The following is a 19,984-nucleotide window of genomic DNA, read 5'->3' as shown; positions in this document are numbered from 1 at the left end:
ACCCAGTTCACAGGATTAGAAAACCCCAAAACAAGTACAAGTATTTTTGGGAATTTTGAATATGGATCTGTCAGGGTGCATCAAATGATGATGAGCGTGAGGCAGTGTCACCAATGACGTAGTATGCGCGGTCACGTGAACTTGGTCTCCTTAAAGCAGCGTTCTTAGCGATGTGTACCCTGCCGACCGTGATAGACGTGTTTTTAGTATATTAATATTTCTACAGCTACTGAGGGAGAATACAACTTTACATTTACATACATAGCTGCGACATTTTTTCGCCTAACTAGGGCCTATTGATTGGACAATTATTATTGTGTGATCCCGATGTGAGTATAATTATTTTGTAATTTATCTATATTAGACCCTTATTTGTATATACAATTTGTAAATACATTAAACTACGAGTAGTAATCTGTCAAAGCTGTTGCTCGATTAAGTGCATCAGTGCATGTTGGACTGTTTTTTTTTGAGTATTCGAGTTAAATTGTTCGGCATTTGACGAACCGTCCGTGACCGTAATGTTTACACTGAGGTTGATGTTATCAGATTGAGGATACCTCGGGAGCGAGCTTCTCCATCCCTGTCCAGTGGGAATATTTCGGAAATTTGATTTGAGGCATTGTTATTCAATTGCTTGTTTTTCAGACACTATGAATTTTTATATGACCTGAACAGGCGAAAGGCTTGTTCTATAGATTGCCACCAACAACCTAAATGTAGCCTATCGTCAGTGGGAATAGCCTAGACAAGATACCATTTTTACAGTTTTCTCCACAATAATTAGTCACCAAAAGCATTTTGAATGCGTATTACCATTGTTGAGGGAGTGGAACGAGGCTGACGGGCTAAGGGGGAACAGATGCTAGCCCAAGTGAAATGTTGTGGTGTTTCCTCCCAGACTAGTCTGTCCATTCTCCCTGGCCTCCTGCTGTTAACAAGAGCCCTCCTAATGAAGAGCTTGCCAGGCTGGTGTCACTGGTTGTTACTACAGCCCTAAACCCACAACATTTTTGTATAGGCCACTTTGTGTCATTCTCAATTCCACTGTTTTTGGACAGCTGCCTTCCATACACATACATGTCCCATTATTTGACTCTTCTTGAACATGAGAAATACCTTCTTTTTTTTTTACCTTAGTCCTCAGCTCATTTGAAATGCTCGTTCTCTTGATGGTGTCCAGAGAGGGGAAAACAATTTTGACGTTGTTATGTGACGCATTAGTGGTAAATATAAAAAAAATAGGACATAAATGCGTCACTATTGAGAAATATTTCCTGGATATTTCTGTCTTCTTGACAACCACACAAGGAGTTCCTCTTTCCTAACAACCAAAGAGATACTCTGTTTGTCATGTAATGCAGGAAATTTGCTTTTGTAAGCAGGTCTTGGGAGGATATTCGTTGTCTTGAGCCTGATTTTTACTACTTTTATGTTGAAAGTCTGACTGATAAATGCGTTGATTTCTCTTCAAGAGTTCCCCTTTTTTCTCTGACACAGTGATGTGTTATGCTTTCACTATGTAATGTAATGCTAGAAGTTTCATTGTAAATGGAAGTACAGGGTTTTTTTAAATCACACATTATATTGTTTTGAACAACTTAAAAAATATATATTTTTAAAAATGTATTTAATCTTCTCTTTCGATATGCTGTGCTGAATGTTTTCTGATAAAACAGAGTAGTATTCATTTTTTTCCAAAGATTGACAGCATCTTTAAAATAATTGTTCTCTCCTGTTCAGCAAATGAGGGAATGATGGTTTGATTTCCGGCCGAAAAAAATATTGCTATGGTGAGGATTAGTAATGATTCTGAAGTCTCTGCTCACTATTGAGGGGGAGGAGGCAGAGGATGATGTGGTCGTTGGAACGGGAGATTACTTCTATTTTTAATCCTAAATCTGTCATGTATTAAGTGACACATCTGCTGTGCTCGCAGCTGTATATTTAGCAGCATTCATATCATTTAAAATGAAGGTGTGTATGGGGATAGATCTCTTATTTTCACTTAAATCATCAATACAGCAGGTGCTCCGTTATCTGTCTAGTCTGTGTTAAACTTTGTTTTTTTCATAGGGACAGACTTATAAGGAAATGGGCCCATTGTGGAGGTTTTGTTGAATAATTGACAGAAATGATGTATCATTTGAATAAGTAATTTGTTCTTTAGCATATTCATTAAATAACTTAGAACATGTACAACATTATGATACATTTATTAGCACAGATGTCATGGTATGAATTTTACCCTTGGTTTATATTTTGGTTGCCGCCCCTCATACACATTTAATGGAGTGTGGATTTCAGTAATATGATTCTTAGATTGACTCTTTCCAGTCTAACAGCATGATGTGGACCGTTTATACCTCTAAGCTCAGTTCAGTGTGCTGTGTGGCAAAGCAGTAGACTCGACCCAGTGCGTGGAATTCCCCCAGCTATTTCCAGGTTCTCCTCTTGTGGGTCAGTTTCATTTCTAAGCCTGTAAGCAGTGCTTAGGTCTTAGTCGCATGACTCTGGCACATTAGGGAACGCCACAGAAAGCCAACAGACTTTAAGTCTAATGAAAGAAAATAACTTAAGATGTGGACAGAGAACCTGCCTGCCTCCCTGCCTGCCTGCCTGCCTGCATTCCTGCCCGACTGCCAAGTAGTGACTTGTCCAGCACCGAGAAGGGACTTGCTAAATGCTAAGTTCATAGCATCCTTTAGGGAAGTGAAGCCTGCTGCCTGTTTATCAGCAGCAGAGAGAGGGCAGAGGAGCTGTTGGGGGAGATAAAGCAGGCCCTTTAGCCCAAGCACAATTAGCTACCCCAGTATGGAGCGCTCCCCAAGCGCCTGGCTGTGTGATGTCATCATGAACATGGCTTCCTTCAGTCCCTCACTACTCTATCATTCACAGTCTTGTCAAGGCTCTGACATACGGACCTTTCTCGGGGCTTGTATGAGTTCTGGCCGTTGTCATGGCGTTCAACCTTTTTAAGAAGGGATGTGTTTCACTTCAGATACGCTGTCACGGCATGTACATCCTCGGCACTGCCGACATTTTTGCTGATATATGATGTGGTTGCTTCCAGGAAAGGAATGCATAACTGTTTCCAGATGCTCGCTGCCCATGTGTTTATGGGCAGTGTGTGTATTCGACTTGTGGACTGTGTCTCAAACTCTAAATTATAACCCTAACCCACTGACAGAAATGAATGACCTAAATACATAATATGTGTATTCCTTTCCCTGTGTCTTCCTGGCCTCAGTGTGGGAATGGGGACATGATGGAGGACAAAGGGCCTCGTGTGGCAGACTACTTTGTGGTTGCTGGCCTCACAGATTCATCTAAACCCCTGGAAGAGGAGCTCCACTTTGACGATGCCTGCCACAGGTCTGCCAAGCCCAAAGCCCCCATCACTGATGTGGCTGTCGTGATTCGCTCCATGGGGGAGGACGTGCCCCAGGGCTATACCTGTGTGGATGTCACCCCCTCTGGGCTCTCAGCAGAGCTGAACGGAGCCAGCCTCAGAGGCCCACAGATCTTCCTCTGCTACAAGAGAGGCAAAGATAAGCCACCTCTCACTGATCTCGGGTGAGTAATCTTCTGTCACTGACCCCTCTCTCACCAAGCAGCTGTTATCCCTCCCCCTGAGACTCTTCAATAGCGTCACTTTCCCTTTTTAAGTCAAGTCAAGTCCATTTTATTCTTCCCACTAGGGGAAATTTGTTTGCAATGTAAGTTTAATGAGTCTCTAGTCTCTTCCTAGATCATAAAATGGCGCAGTCTCCACTTTTTGTCTACAGTTGCCCCCTCACTGCCTTTGCCATGACAGCAATGTCACAGTAGTGTATCAATGCGTCACTTTCAGAGTTCTCTACGAGTGGAAGGAGAAACTGAAATCTGGCTGTCACATCGTCCAGACCACGCCCTCTGGTCGCCCGGCAAACATAAGCAACTCCTCCTCCCAGCGCATCTACATCACCTACCGCCGTGTCTCCCAGAGCCAGCCACAAACCTCATTGGCCGTCACAGATGTTTGTGTCATCGTTCCGGCCAAAGGGGAGACTCCCCCTCACACTTTCTGCAAAGTGGACAAGAACCTCAACAGCAGCATGGTGAGATACGACTAAAATCCATAACATAATGTACACGCATGCCAAGATCTTGTCCCCATTTCTGTCTAATTGCTTGATCCATGTGTCATTTTCAGTGGGGGTCTTCTGTCTACCTGTGTTACAAGAAGTCTGTAGCTAAAACCAACACGATTGCATACAAAGCAGGTAAAGTTATGTTCCTTTTACTGTAAAACAGAAAAGTCTCTAAAGATCACGAACGATGCATGATTGTTTGTCATGTTTTTTTCTGTGTAGGTCTGCTCTGTAGATACCCTGAGGAGGATTATGAGTCATTCCCCCTGCCTGAGTCTGTGCCTTTGTTCTGTCTGCCCATGGGGGCGACAATGGAGTACTGGCCAGCCCACACCAAACACCCCCTGCCTGTCTTTTCCACATTCGTCCTGACTGGAGCCTCTGGAGAAAAGGTAAAAGCCTTCCACCACCTAAATGCACCCACACACTCAACCCCCTGAACTGCTTTGAAATTTGCCAATCAATAATAGGTTGTCCTAGCCTGACGTTGTCATACTCATAATTCTAGTCAGAATATGAGTCTGAGAACTCTCCGTTGGGCTTTGACTACGGGGCGTGTTTCAAACGAGCCTGGAAAACAAATGCCTCTTCGCTCAATTGGATAGACCTACAACCAATCAGAGCAACGTAATATGTTGTTTGTTCAAAACGAATTCTACTTAAGCACTCTTTTGTGACGTGGGTGATTATGTTACTGTTGATTATCTGTCCATCATCGTATTAAGCCCGCCCTGGCAATTTCATTGGTACGCCCAGATTCTGTTTTTCTGTAGTTGTTCCCCAATACGAGACCCTCCAGACCCAACTTCCCGACCAAATTTTTTTGTGGGCGGAGAGAAGTTGGGCTGGCAGCCAGGCTAAGGTTGTCCTACTCTGCTTGGACTACTTTACAAATCCTGAACATTGTTCTCATCAGTGCACCCAACTCACCATATTGAACCTCTTTTTTTCCAGGCTGTTCTCTGGCAGCATAAAACCCTGCTATGTTTTATTTATTTAGGTGTGATGACTTAAAAAAAAACTGAGAATATTTGTTATGCTCTGGCTTGATAAAAAGGAAAACTACAGTAATTATTTGCCACACAATTGCTTTTTTCCTCTTCCAATTTCCCCTTTTCAGTTTTTTGCCCATGTGATTTCTGCACATGGCGATACGTGTATTCAAATTCTGGGTCATCTTATATTCTGGGTCTGATTTATGTGTGTGTGTGCCTATCATGTTCAGGTATATGGAGCTGCCATCCAGTTCTACGAGCCTTACCCAGAGGAGAGTCTGACTGAGAGACAGCGCTCTCAGCTTGGTCTCCCCAGCACAGAGCTCCGGCCGGAGGACACCAAGACCGTTCACACCAACAAGAGCATCTGCCTGCTGTCACACTGGCCCTTCTTCGACTCCTTCAGGAGCTTCCTCACCTTCCTCTACCGCTACTCCATCTCCGGACCTCACGCTGTGCCCATTGAGAAGTGAGTGCGCTCGATAGTGTTTACATTTAGTCATTTAGCAGACGCTCTTATCCAGAGCGACTTACAGTAAGTACAGGTACATTCCCCCGAGGCAAGTAGGGTGAAGTGCCTTGCCCGAAGACACGACATCATTTGTCACGGCCAGGAATCGAACCAGCAGCCTTCTGATTAATAGCCTGATTCCCTAACCGCTCAGCCATCTCATTCCCTACTTCCCTTCTTTACAAAGCATTCACATCACATTTTACATTTATGCATTCAGCAAGCGCTTTTATCCAAAGCGACAAAGCCTTCGTAAGTCGTTACGTGTGGGTCGGATGAAGCCTTTCATGTATTCCAAGCGGTCTCACAGTTTGGTTCTTTGTCCACAGGCACATTTCTCACTTCATGTACAAAGTCCCGTTTCCCTCCTCACAGAGACCACGCATCCTCGTTCAGGTGAGCTCTACCCTGGGGTCCCAACAGTGTGCCAGCATAGGTTTCTCTCGTGGTTTGGTTTCGGGTTGTAAAGTGGCTTTTGGCACTGATGGGTGATGGAGCCCTACCAGGGCTGTATTTGAACAGGGTGGCATGTGGTACCAGCGTTTGTTTATGTGCCCTCTGCAGCTGTCTCCACACGATAGCCTGATGCTGAGCCAGCCGGTCTCCTCTCCTCTACCCCTCAGGTACTGCAGGACCGTCTGTTTGGCCAGCTAAGAACCACAGAGATGCACACGTGTCCTTATGCACTGTATATACACGAGGTAGTTACAGTAGTTATCTAACTATCTTTGTGTGATTCTATGTGTGACAGCGGTGGGAGCCTCTCCACTCTGCTGATGAACCTGGGTCCTAAAAACGCAGCCACTTTGCTGGTGCTGGCGGTCACGGAGCACAAGATCCTGGTCCACTCCCTGCGCCCGGCCGTCCTGACCAGCGTCACCGAGGCCCTGGTGTCGGTGAGCATCCCTGTCCCCTTAGCTGGACCGGAGAGTCGCAGCCGGTTAGCCTCCTCAGTGCCACCTGGGGACCCAAGACTTGGGGAATGTCGTTATGGAGCGTTTCCTCTCGTTCCTTCCAGATGATCTTCCCCTTCCACTGGCCGTGCCCCTACATCCCCCTGTGCCCACTGGCCCTGGCAGACGTGCTTAGCGCCCCCTGTCCCTTCATTGTGGGCGTGGACTCGCGCTACTTCGACCTCTACGTGCCCCCGGCTGACGTCAGCTGCGTCGACTTGGACACCAACACCATCTCCCAGTGAGTGACCTCCGACCTCTACTCTGACCTTGACCATCCCCTTCTTCTCGTCTCCAACCAAAAACACTTACCTCATACCCCCTCTCAAGATAAGGCCATTCCAGTGCTATTTGAGGCCGTCAGTGTCTTTATATCATCACAAACCCCTCTTAAATCATGGTAGAGATAGCAGAATGTGGACCTCCTTTCATTTCATTACAGGTTTAGCATTCCTCCCCCACATGTGTGCTGTAGATGGATACTCCTCCCTGACTCTTTCCTCTCTGTCTGTCAACCCTGTTGTCTGTAGAGTCCTCCTCCCTATAATGATGAACATGTGTTCTGTTCTCAGCAAGGACGACAAAAGGGCCCTGACGTGGAAGATTCTGCCCAGGAGGGCCTGCAAGCACCTCCTCAACACTCTCGGCAAACTCTACCAGCAGCTGGTTGACGGTGAGTGTCAAACAGAGATTTATTATGCGTGCTGTAATCCTTCCAACCTTTTGTTTTAAATGATTCAAGATTGGCCTTTACCCCAGATTATTTTGCTGTTGCCATAATTAGACATGGCGTCTATCACTTGAGTAACTGCGGTTGATTTGTGTTTTTGTGGGATTCAGACATTCTATGTGGATGTTGTCTTTTGGTGTGCCGTGCATGTTTGAAGGCTTTGTGTCACAAACAGGCTTAGTCTAACTAAATGTAGTTAAGAGGTTTATAAGTATGTGGGATTTATGTGTGAGATGGGCTTGAATCCCCGACTTACTGTCGTTCACATGTGAACGTGTGTGTGTGTAGTTGGCCAGCTGAACCGTGAGGATGGCCACGCAGAGGACCAAGCCATGACTGACAGGGAGCTCAGCAACGGCAAGAGCCTGCACACCCTGGAGCTGGAGATCCAGGAGGCCTTCCTGCGCTTCATGGCGGCCATCTTGAGGGGCTACCGCTCCTACCTGCTCCCCATCACCCAGGCCCCCTCGGAGAAGACCACAGACGCCAGCTCGCTCTTTGATCTACAAGGTAGGCCTCGACCTGGGAGTGTACTGTCCTGACAACATGTTGTTGTTGTTGTTTCCTGGTCTCTGGGGTTTAGCCATGCAGCAGGTCCGGCTCTCAGAGCTCTGGAAGCCTACCTTCAGAGTCGTGAATCACCCCTGGAATGAGCGTGGCCATCTCTTTTTAAGATCCAGCTGGAATCAGGCCTGGACGGCATGACATACGACCATGATTAATAGCCATGTCAGGGCAAATCTCAGGGGGGCTCTTTACGTAATCAGAGTACATGTTGTTTCTCACTTATGCTGCCCTTGACATGCTGCAGTGTGGTTGTGAATCTGCTAACATCTGTACCTTGACCCCCCCCCATCTACACAAAGCCAATGATGGATGGTGGAGTTCTGGGAAGCCTAGCCACCTAGCCCCGACGCGTTCCTCTCCGTGCCGCTACGCTCACCCGTCTCACCTCACTGTATCTCTTACGCTTTCCATAACGTGTGGTCGGCGTGTTTTTCTTCCCAGGATTCCTGAAGAGCAGAGAGCGATCCCATCAGAAGTTCTACTCCTTCATGATGAAGACTCAGATGTTTATCCGCTTCATCGAGGAGTGCTCCTTTGTCAGCGATAAAGACGCCGGTCTGGCGTTCTTTGACGAGTGTGTAGACAAGGTACGCTGCGTTCCCCTTCCATGCCTCTCGTAAAGTCTCCTAAAGATGGGAGTTAGGGTTAGGCTAACCCTAACCCACGTCATTTCAGAGAAAATATTGCTACATCATCCAATTTGTTATTCAGACGCCTCAGTTAGACTAACATGAATCACATCGGGATTTTGTAAAGGCTTTGCAGCAACCTTAAGTGGGTACTCTCACTTCTGCCTGAGCTGTTCATCAGAACCAGTTTTTTCTCTTAGTAAACCCCTTGCTTGCGTTTCTCTCTTTCTCCCCATCGCTCTCATCTCTCCCTCTTTCACTCTTGCTATCCTGCTATCTTATCTGATACCTGCTAGACAGCTTAGTTCCAATAGTGTTCAGGGATTTTGTGGATATGACAAGCTAGGATTTGTATTTCTCGAGTACACATGAACGGACAAATTAAAGTATAAAGAATATTGATCATGTGAAAAGCTCCATTGTTACATGAGAAAGTATGTCATATCTGCATTATGTGCATAGCAATGTACACATTATGAAAATGTTGTCAATGTGAAGAATTGCTACATTAATTGCTTTGTTAAGCATCTGTGAAGTCGTTAGTCATTAGGTTGGGCGGGTCTCAAAAAGCTGTTTCTCCCTCCTTGGGAAGTGACTCATTTCAGTGGAAGCCAGCGATTGTGGGACGTGGTCCATGAATAAACCATGGCTTGAGATGGTGAAACTGAGAGAACATGAAAGCTCTTGCTGGCTAGACTGAGCATTAGCTGTCACTGTGGGTTAGTGATCTTAGTGTGCGTTATTGAATCAAGGGCCATTAAAAGATGAGAAGGGGTAGACAGAACTCTTTCCAGTAGACCGAGAGGCAGACATGATTTTGAAGTGCCGGAAAGCAATTTTGACTTCTGCCTCACCTCCATAAAAATCAAAAAATTTAATAATATTAATAACAAAAAAATAGATAAAAGATGTAAGACTGACAATACTGTAAAAGACAATAGATATTATTACTGTGTCGGTGACACCCTAATTACAGTCTATGACTGTGTGAAAGTGGACTGGAGAGCCCTAATGAACTGTCCTTTGTCTCATTGTGTCTACGGACCTTGATGAAAGCGGTTGTTGTTTCAGTGAACTCCAAGGCCCGACCTCAGTGCTAGAGGCCAGCAGTAGACTAATGAGGACGAGGATGGGGAGAGACTTTCACCCAAAGAGACCCGGACTGATGGGACAGAGAGGCAACATGCATCCTAAAATCTATTAGCAACACAGTGTCACGGAGGTCAAGGGAGTCAGTTGACTGAATCATCCAGCCAGTGACTTGGAAAACCTCCCATCACATCCGACTCTGGAGCACTGAGAAACGTTGAAATGGATCTTCAAGCAGCCACACCATTATAGGCAGTTGTTTGTGTCACCATGTGACACACCTGTCCCTTATTAAAGGAGTGACCTGATCGTATTAGGCAGCGGTTCAGGTCTGGGTAGTCTAACGGGTTGACTAACGTAACTGGAACATTCTCCACCTTGAGCTGTTCTCAGTGGAGGTGAGAGCCTTGATTGCTTCAGTTGTAGTGAGGGTAGCATCTATCTCCAGACCAGTGACTCAGATGCCGAGGGTTTGTTAGATAAAGGGAGAGTGGCAGTCCAGAGCTCGAGCTTGTTCCCTTTTTCTGTAATGGTCTTATGTCCCCGGAGCGACACGGCATTAAGGAATTATCTCCAGGTCAGCGCAGTTAGATTCATTTAGTCTTTGGGCGGGGGAGGGGGAGGGGCAGGGAAGGACTCGGTCGATCAATCCTACTTGGCATCGCAGTGTCAGATCGTAACGGATCTTCCGAAATAATCCCGCTGTGTGCGTGAACTTGTGTTGCGCATCGAGTTGTCCTCGCCAAGCCCTGTCTTCCGGTCTGAGTCGGCTCTCTCGCTGCTGCTCCCAGACCAGTCCAGCAGAGAGCTTCAGCCTCCCGACCCAGCCTCTATCGCCATTGTGTTTAGGGCAGACAATGAACAGAGGCCTGGTCGATGACGAGTGTCTGTTTTCTCTCTCTCTCCCCCCCCCCCTCCCCCCCCCCAGATGGACAGCGAGCGGCCAGAGGACAGCAGACTGATTGAGCTGGACGAGTCCCACCGCAGCGAGCACACGGTCTACATAAACCCCCCGGAGCTGCCCCCCCCTCCCCCGGGACAGGAGCACCCTCTGTGCTATAGGTACGGCTGACCTGGGAAAACAGAAGCCAACAGTGTCCCAGCCTGGGCAGAGCCAAGCGTTTGTCCGCGCGCCGCAAACGCACACGCGCGCAAAAACACACGCACGCACGCACGCGCTCGTATCCCAGCCGCCTACACTCAGTGAGTCACAGAGAGTGCTGCAGAGCCCCCGGGCAGCCCGGAACACAGGGAGAGGCCCGGCTCAATTGGCCTGCTTTGTCGGGAGGATTTTTCTTCCTGTTGTTGTAAGACTGGGGGAGGATTTTCCTTTTTCAGTTCTCCAGCTCCCTCTTGCAGCCCAAGCCAAGTTATTTTCGCATGCGACGCCTGTGCTCGTGTTTTGTGTGGGATGTCGAGTGGGCGGGATCTTTGCGCCGGCCCGGGCTGAGTGTGTCTGTCTTTGTGCAGCTACGCCGGCTTCCCCGTTCTGAAACCTGAGCTGCTCGACCCCCTGGAGGGGCCTGACCCCCCCTCCATGAACACAGCCTCCCGCCACGCCAGCCCCGCCAGCCCCACGGCCATCTTCCGACGCTCCAAACAGGTCAGAGCCTCACCCCCTCACCCCCCCCCTCATCTTCACAGCTCTCCCCGAGAGCTTCACAGCTCTCCCCCAGGCCGTCACTCACCCACCGATCGCTCTGGCCTTCTTTTTTCTCCTCCCAGGAGATCCGATCGGCCCAGCGGATGGCCAAGACCTACTCGTCCATGCCCCAGATGTGGTCCAAGTGTCTGCTCCGCCACTGCTACGGCCTGTGGTTCATCTGCCTGCCCGCCTACGTCAACGCCTGCCACTCCAAGGTGCGGGCGCTGCGCCTGGCCTACGACGTGCTGCGCAGGACGCAGGAGCGCAAGCTGCAGGCCCCTGACGAGGTAGGGGAACGGAGACGTCCGATGGACGGGAGTTGCGTGCTGTGACGCGAGCCGCGCGCTCTGCCGCGCGCTCTGCCGCGAGCCGCGCGCTCTGACGCGAGCCGCGCGCTCTGACGCGAGCCGCGCGCTCTGCCGCGAGCCGCGTGCTCTGCGCGCTGTGGCATCGTTGTTGGGCCGAGGTGCAGCATGTGGGTGTGTGATATTTTCCGTCTTGTGGGTCGCCCTGCCAGGTGTGTTACCGCGTGCTGATGCAGCTGTGCGGACAGTACGGACAGCCAGTGTTTGCGGTGCGGGTTCTTTTCGAGATGAAGAAAGCAGGGGTTCACCCCAACGCCATCACATATGGTTATTACAACAAGGTAGGTGCGATAGATTCATGAGTGCACCTGTAGAACAGTGGCCGAACAGACATGATGGGATGTGAAATGGCTGACGCCAGCGTGACTTCCCTCCGTCTCTCATAATGAAACGTGTTTGCGTTTGTGCCGTCCAGGCGGTGTTGGAGAGCACATGGCCCTCCGGCACCAGAGGAGGCTACTTCCTGTGGGGCAAGCTGAGGAACGTGGTCCTGGGGGTGGTCCAGTTCAAACAGGTGGGCAGGAAGCCCCAGTCCCAGCTCCGAGATCCCCACCTCTCAGGTGAGAACACGCCACCCACACACAGACTGACCGCGGGTGCCTCTACACACAGACACGCACTCTGCAGGAGTCAGGGGACGGAAGTGTTCAAGGACTGCGTGCACGTTGGGATACTGTGGAGATCTTCAAAGGCTGCTTTTTTTGGGGGAGCCTTGGGGGGGTTTGAAAAGCAGTGCAAAGCATTTTTCTCATGGCCATGACTTTTACCCTCAAGGAAACCCCATCTCCCCCAGGTGTCGTTGCTGCACAGACAGCATGTTCCTGTTTGTACTCTTCATAAGCTGTAACATGAGCCTGTGGTGGGGTCCTCGGGGAAGGCCCCTCCGCCCCCCAGCCCTCCTCTCCCGCTTACTCTAGCCTGCCCTTGCCTTTCCAGGGCTTCCCCTCAAGCTCCAACCAGCTCTTAATGAAAGAGGCCAATTAGGGGGAGAGCAGATGTCTTGCTCCCCCAGCTGTCAGTGCTGGCAGGTCTCTTCATGTGACAGCCCTGTGCCCTCAGAAATCCCAGGCCTCATTACAACACATGTACAAGTATCTCGCTCATACAAACACCAAGGCCCTTCTGCAGAAGTCACACTCACACATTTGTAAACTTTTTGTTGTAGTTGTTTGGTATAGAGGGGGACCTATTGCTTTGTTTGGAATGCGAGTGCTGGCGAGTGGTAGGCAGCGTCTATCATGGCTGACCTCCTGGTTGCATCTCCTCAGACTGCAGTGATCTGGACACAGTGAGCCACGGAAGCGTGGACAGCGCTAACGACTCAGCTGAGAGAGCCTCCATCGACACCGACTTCACCAAGATGGACTCCAGCGATGATGGCTCAAGCACAGGTAGCCCAGCCTACTCAACCGCCTCCCTCTCTTTTCATCTGAACCCCGGCTTGTCACGTCCGGCCCCGGTGATGAGTTGAGTCCACCACACCCTCCCTCAGCCTCCCTCACCTTCTCACAGTCTCCCTCACCCTCTCTCACCCTCCCACAGGCTCCCTCACCCTACCAGTCTCCCACACCCTCGCAGTCTCCCTGACCCTCCTACAGTGTCCCTCAGTCTTCCTCACCCTCCTACAGTCTCCCACAGTCTCCCTCACACAGTCTCCCTCACCCTCCCACAGTCTCCTTCAGTCTGCCTCACCCTCTCTCACCCTCCTACAGTCTCCCTCCCTCACCCTCCTACAGTGTCCCTCAGTCTCCCTCACCCTCCCAGTCTCCCTCACCCTCCCACAGTCTCCCTCACTGTTCCTCACATGGCAAGAGGAGTCAGAAATGAGATGCCTTTTTATCTAAAGTAACCTTGTCAACATCTTAAAAAGCTCTCACACGTTCTCTAGCTCATGCTCTTGCTTTGCTGTTCTGAGCGAGTTGACTAGCCTGCAGGACTGAACTTCAGAGCTTCAGATTGTCATTGTACTCGCACCAAAAGAAAAACAGGCTCTCAGATCCATTGTTTCCCACCAGAGAGAGAAATCAGAGTCGAGGGCAGAACTACCTACCCCGCTCATTTCAAAAGTTAGTCGAGAGAGAGAAGGAGTAAGAGCAGAGCAGAGCAGAGCAGAGCGAGCGAAGCCCGGTTTCACGGTTGCAGTAACCCGGTCTGGCGTGTGTGTTTCAGGTGGCCAGTCAGACCAAGGCTATGACTCGCTGTCCAAAGAGGAGGAGGAGAGGCTGGGCAGCAGAGAGAGGGGCTCCACCCCAGCAGCCGAGGACAAGGAGGAGCCTTGTAAGTCATCTCTGGTCCCCAAAGCGGAATCAAATAACCCTTTATTGACAATGTAACAAATGGTCTCTCGTTAAGAGCGTATCATCTCTGGTGTAAGCCAGATGTCTTCCCAACATGGGTACCAGACATAGTTACAGGATATTTAGATGGCTGTTTGGTAAGATTTCAATGAACCGAAAGGATCATTTGTTGTTTGATATTTAATAGCAGTGCTGAACGGCTGAAAATGTTGCCGTCATCATACATTTATGTGCCCAACCTGCGCCGAAAGCATTGTGTAAGGGTATTTCCTTCTAGTGCCTTCTAACCGCCAGGCTTGTTTTCCACCCACAGTGCCAGAGAGAGAGGCCATGGTTTCTCAGCAGGTCCCAACAGACTCCAAGGATTCCTGTGGACCCTTACCAAAGAAGAGGCCCAACTCCCTGAACCTGTTTGGGGGACAGGGAGCTCCCAGGTCCAGGACTGCTAAGCAGTGCCCCCTAGCTACAGACAGCACACTAGGCCATGCAGAGGCAACCAGCCCCACCACCACCACTGCCAGCCCCACCGGTGAGGAGCAGAGGAAGTCTGGCTCCGAGGCAGAGGGCAGCGGGGACAGACGGAAGCCTGCAGTGGAGAGAAGCGCGAGCTGCACCGGCGCTGTGGTGAAGCCTAGCGGGCCGTCCATCGAGAGAAGCACGAGCTGCAGCGGCGGGCCCGTGGCGAGGCAAGGAGTCCAGACGGGCTCCGACCCTCTGTCCCTGCTGGCGGCAGAGACGGAGCGGGAGGGGGACGCCAGCCGCGCCCCCGCCGCCCGCAGGGACCTGGCCGAGGAGATCGAGATGTACATGAATGCCGTCAGCCCCCTGAGCAGCCGCGCGCCCAGCATGGACCTCCAGAGCCCCTCCAGCCCCCTGTTCCACTCCAGCCCCTCGCCCCACAGCTCCCCCAGGCCGCCCCCACCCCCGCTGGCCCGCTCGCACACGCACCTCCCCCTCGTGGCCAAGCCCCGCGAGCGCCTCCGCCTCTCCCCGTCGCTGCCCCTGGGGGCCCCGCAAAGGGAGCGCCCGTCCTCCCTGGTGTCCCCCTCTTCGCCCAGCCTGTCGTCGTCCTCCTTCTCCATGGACTCCCTGCTCACCCCCACCCTGGACATCTTCAAGAGCAGCGTCATCTCCGCCGGGAAGGGCGTGGCCGAGAAGGCCAGCCGCCTCTACTGCCGCCTGTCTTCCCAGACATCCCTCACACAGGTGCCCCCCCCTCACAGAACACCCCACCAAACTCACGGTCCAACACAGAGTGTACTGGGACATTTCAGAAGACTCTCGTCTGAAGGTTTGTTGTTGTGGTAACCCCCTCTCTCTCAATTTCCCCCCCCCCCCCTCCTATACAGGATGTGAACTACGACCAGATCAGTGTGTCCTCCCTGACCTCAGGAGACCCGGAATGTTCTTCTCTGTTGGAGGGTGACGCCTGCTTCGATCCCGAGGGCTTCACTTCCCCCCAGCACGGCAGCGCCTCCCGCCTCAGAAAAGCCACCCTGGACAGCCCCGGCACACCTTCCAGAGTGTTCCGCCACAACTCCTTCTCCAGTAAGTACTCAGAACACTCCCTCACATCTCTCCGTTGCATTGATTGATCGTAATGACCTCAGGTTTTTAGTAATGACTATAACATGAGTCAGCAAACAGTCTTTACTGAGTGCGTAGCACCAAGACTGTCATCAGTGAGCGCATGTGAATTATTCAACTGTCTTGAGTTGTTTAGAGTGGAATTCCTAGTGCCGCAAACCTTTTGTCTCCATCGCAGTTCTCACACGGTTGCGCAGCAAAATAATGATCTAAATATAGAGGCGTGGAGATTAGCTTGCTGTGTTCACTGTTCAGGCTGTGCCAGGTAGCAGAGGGGCTGACTTGTGGAAGCTCTCTGTCTTTCTCAAGCCTGAGGCCCTATGCCTAGCTCTTTCTTTCTCTCACTCTCTCTTTCTCACCCACCCAGACACACACACACACACACACACAACAGTGCAGACAAAGCACTCCAGTGATTACCAGCTCTTGGGAATGGGCCCTGCTCTTTCACATCATCATCATCATCCAATTTAAGGCCCCATCTGGCTTCAGTTTCCCCATGTAATCACACACAGGAGAGGAGCCAGCCAGCCTTGTTGTCCTTACCTGTCATCCTCTATTGTTACCAGGTGGCTTGGTCCCACCAATCCGAGCTGCTCAAACTCCAGACTCCTCCCCAGACTCCGGCCGCTTCCACCTCAATCACAGTCACACAGTGGAGGTGAGTCTGTCGCCAGGATGTTGATGAAGCTTAACGGCTCACAGATGCGGAGGCTGTGTGCCCAAGTCCGGGTGACTGACGTCTGTTTGTGCCGCGTAGGTGCTGATGTCCAGCTGCTCCTGCTGCAAGACCTGTGACTGCCTGGTGTACGACGAGGAGATCATGGCCGGCTGGACGGCGGACGACTCCAACCTCAACAGCACCTGCCCCTTCTGTGGGACTCCGTTCCTGCCCTTCCTCAACGTGGAGATCAAGGACCTGCGGCCGCTCACGAGGTAAAACACGCCCGAACGCGCACACACACACACACAACCACCCACACACACGAGCACACACACACACACGAGCACACACACCGCACACGTCATGTTGACATTACAGCCATGGATGGTTGTGACATTCACAGTCTTCTGTTTGTTTTTCCTTTAGGACCAGTGAGGAGAACCTTCTGGAAAAAGAAGATGTGTCTGCTTCTTGTCATCCGGAGACAGGAACTCAAACACCTCAGACACCCACGGCTTCTTCTGGGATTGTGGCTGGAAATTCACAGGCCCCTGCCTCATCCCCAGCCTCTGCGTCAATCCCAGCCCCTGCCTCGTTCTCAGCCCCAGCCCCGGCCCCTGTGACGATCCCTTACCTCAGCCCCTTGGTCGTGTGGAAGGAACTGGAGAGCCTCCTGGGGAACGAGGGAGATCAGGTCATCACATCGCCCAGCATTGTGGACCAGCATCCCATTGTCTTCTGGAATCTGGTCTGGTACTTCCGCAGGCTAGAGCTACCGAGCAACCTGCCCGCTCTCCTCTTGGCCTCGCAGCACTTCAACCGCACAGACCAGGTAGGCAGGCCTGCTGAACCGCTCAACTCTCCAACCATGTTCAGCTCATTTACCCGGTCTTCATGCTTAAGCAGAAACAAGGCTCTTCTTTATAGAGCTTAATAGAGGTGCTGTATTGGTAGATTGTGTTATACTGTCCCTTTATCCCTGCAGCCCCTTCAGAGTGTGTCGTCTGAGGACAGCAAAAATGTGCTGGTGAGGATCATGTGGGACAACCTGAAGCTGCACCAAGACCCTGTTCAGCCCTGCTACGTCCTGTGGAATGTACAATGTAAGTCCCAAGCTGGCTATACCTGTGATTATTTGGAGATGAAAGTTCAGTGCCACTGAAGTCAGCTGAAAGGATGGACTGAATGTATGACCTTTGGGGCCACTGCCCTTTGCCCCCCTTCTAGGTTCCAGTTCCCTGGTCCGTGCTGGAGCGTGCGAGGAGGGCCAGGTCTTCAGTGTGGAGGCCCTGCAGGCTGTCGTGAGGAGCATCCAGAAGAGTGACGTGTACCAGCCCATGAGCCAGATCATCCAGCTGCTGGGGCCCAAACTGGGCTTCCGAAGGCAGAGGTGAGGAGGAGGCACTGGGAGAAGCGTGATGGAGGATGTTTGTCGTGACGGACGTCATGTAGGCCAAGTGGTTCTGACTGTGGTTTTAACTTGTCTGTGACCTGGATCCCCACAGGAGTCTGTACAGAGATATCTTGTTCCTGGCTCTGGTGGCCCTGGGAAAGAAAAACATTAGTATCGGTGAGTTGAAACAGGAGAAAAATATCAGTTGTCTAGTATCTGTCCTTGGATATGGAGCGTACATACAGTATTACACTAATTATTACCCATACCCTATATCTAGATCCGATGTAAGTTCATGTTGATGTAAGTTCATGTTGTTACAATAGGTATTGCAATGCTTTTACATAGCAGTTAATGTACACTCAATGTAAAGTGTCACCAAATATACAGCATGACATAGGTTTCTCCAATAACCCCTCAGTACTCATTGACCCTTGCCTTGTCTTCCTGCTGCAGATGCTTTTGACCGCGAGTACAAGATGGCCTACGACCGCCTGACAGCCAATCAGGTCAAACTGACTCACAACTGTGACCGCCCACCAGGTGCTGGGGTCATGGAGTGCAGGAGGACGTTTGGGGAGCTGTGTCTGTGATATCTCTGACCTTACACACACACACACACACACCTATCCTTTCTCCCACGCACACAAATCTTTCCCTTCAGACATTTGATCATACTCAGGACCATCCCACCTGACTGACCAGGACCAATAGGCACCAGAGTTTAGAAGCACAATTGGGTAGATAGGACTAACAGCCTGTAAAGGTGGCTCTGTTATAGTAGAAGAGTATGCCATGGCAGGGCTTGGGATATCCTGTGCAGTATTAAGATAATCGCCTGTATTTACACCATTAAACTATAGTAAATGTTTGTATAGTCCATTGTACATTGTATATTTTTTATGATCAATCTCTGGTAGCTGATGAATTTGCTAGTAGGTATGTAGAAGGCAATAGTGTGGTCCTGGTGACCATTTTGAAATGTGTCGAGTATGAAGGTACTTGCTTTTAGATGTACATATTTTGCTTAGCACTTTTCCAAGATTAACTTAAACTGTTGTCATTAATTACTCTTTTTAGTTATGAAAAAAAGAGGTTAGACTGTTTACAGAATGCTACAATCTCTTGATGGTTTGTAACCCTTGATGAACCAGCCCTAACAACCACCCTAACAACCACTATGGTACTGTCGCATCTTTAAAAAGGGTTAAATTTTTCAACTTCAGGAAGGTGTTCTTTAACATGCACATACGACCCATTAGGTTCACTGTGTCTCAGAAACATTTCCCAGTTTCAATTTTAAAAGTGTATTTCTTTTGTATAGACCCTGAAAGTGATCCAATGGTGACCCCAAAAAAGGATTGCTAAACAAAACATAAAAGGTTTTGGATATCAGGTGGATTCTTTTTGCGGTCTTTTTACTGATGTTTTTTTTTCTTCTTTTTTCTACATCATCCAGGCCCGATCATACCAAAAACAGAATCAGGAAATGCATAGGGTGTGCTTTGAGTTAAATCAGTGGCCACAATATTTTCATAAATAAATTTGATTTATTGACACATACATAAATCTATAAAAGAAGATGGTGTTTGATACATTCTGTTGGTTTCTTAGTGTCTTGATTTGTACAGTGTCAGTGTTTCAGTGGCACAGTTTAACAATGTAAGAGCTGTGCTGTATTATGTTACACAGACAAGGAAATCAAATCAAATTATTGGCTGTTATTTGCCACATTTACAGAGTAGGTTATAGTATAGCTGGATGAAACACGGTTCCATTTGACTCTGAGTGTCTTGTTGACCATTGTCAGACACAAAAAACAGCAGCAATAGCCTGTCTACACCAAGGGAAAATGCTTCTTTTTTTTACCTGTTTAGCTAACACTATCCTAAGGCACACACATACAATGTTATTGTACTAGGAACCTGCTGACACCTTTTCACTGTTTAAGTACAGTTTTGTTGAGCTCTATGTGTAGCCACTAGCCCCTGACTGACCAAAACGTCATGTGATGTCCTTACTTGTTGTTTACACTGTTACTCAGTTAGAGAAATGTTTAAAAAATATATTATTTATAATTTTTCACTGTAACTAATTTCTAAGTTTTTATAAAGAAAAAACTTCTTATTAAACGTGAACTAAATGAGTAATATTTTTTGGCTGGTCCTGTGATCTAAGTGGGGGAAAAATGGTTTCACGATGAAGCTGGGTGAGCTGTTTTGTAACATCTGGATGCATACATTCACTATATTAGTACTCTATGGGCAAACTCATGAGACCATCGAGGACAGTATGTTAACCTGACTTAATCAAAACAAAAAGACAATTCAACTAATGTGCTTCACATAAAGCACATACACAATTAGTCATCATTAAATCAGTCAGCTAAATATTGAACATCACAAAATCAGAGTGGGTTTCACATA

General features: G+C 49.3%; 1 protein-coding gene across 1 annotated transcript; it reads left to right on the top strand.

The window, feature by feature from the left end:
* Positions 1–145: 145 nt before the first annotated feature.
* dennd4a (DENN/MADD domain containing 4A) lies at positions 146–19,708 on the top strand. Its single transcript, XM_084672141.1, has 29 exons — positions 146–329; positions 3,251–3,576; positions 3,854–4,100; positions 4,196–4,265; positions 4,356–4,525; positions 5,359–5,597; positions 5,969–6,035; positions 6,204–6,262; positions 6,391–6,535; positions 6,658–6,833; positions 7,165–7,265; positions 7,611–7,832; positions 8,331–8,476; positions 10,536–10,669; positions 11,078–11,210; positions 11,333–11,539; positions 11,770–11,898; positions 12,033–12,177; positions 12,886–13,008; positions 13,787–13,894; positions 14,228–15,120; positions 15,264–15,462; positions 16,071–16,162; positions 16,262–16,437; positions 16,592–16,997; positions 17,151–17,268; positions 17,393–17,555; positions 17,671–17,735; positions 18,015–19,708. The coding sequence occupies exons 2-29, from the start codon at positions 3,266–3,268 to the stop codon at positions 18,149–18,151; spliced, it is 5,181 nt and encodes a 1,726-aa protein (XP_084528267.1). The 5' UTR covers positions 146–329; positions 3,251–3,265; the 3' UTR covers positions 18,152–19,708.
* Positions 19,709–19,984: the final 276 nt, after the last annotated feature.

The sequence above is a fragment of the Hypomesus nipponensis genome, chromosome 14 (assembly GCF_054491055.1).
Source record: "Hypomesus nipponensis isolate SF chromosome 14, ASM5449105v1, whole genome shotgun sequence".
Taxonomy (NCBI): Eukaryota; Metazoa; Chordata; class Actinopteri; order Osmeriformes; family Osmeridae; genus Hypomesus; species Hypomesus nipponensis.
Note: the sequence above shows the minus strand (reverse complement) of the source record. Positions and strands in the feature narration are given on the sequence as shown.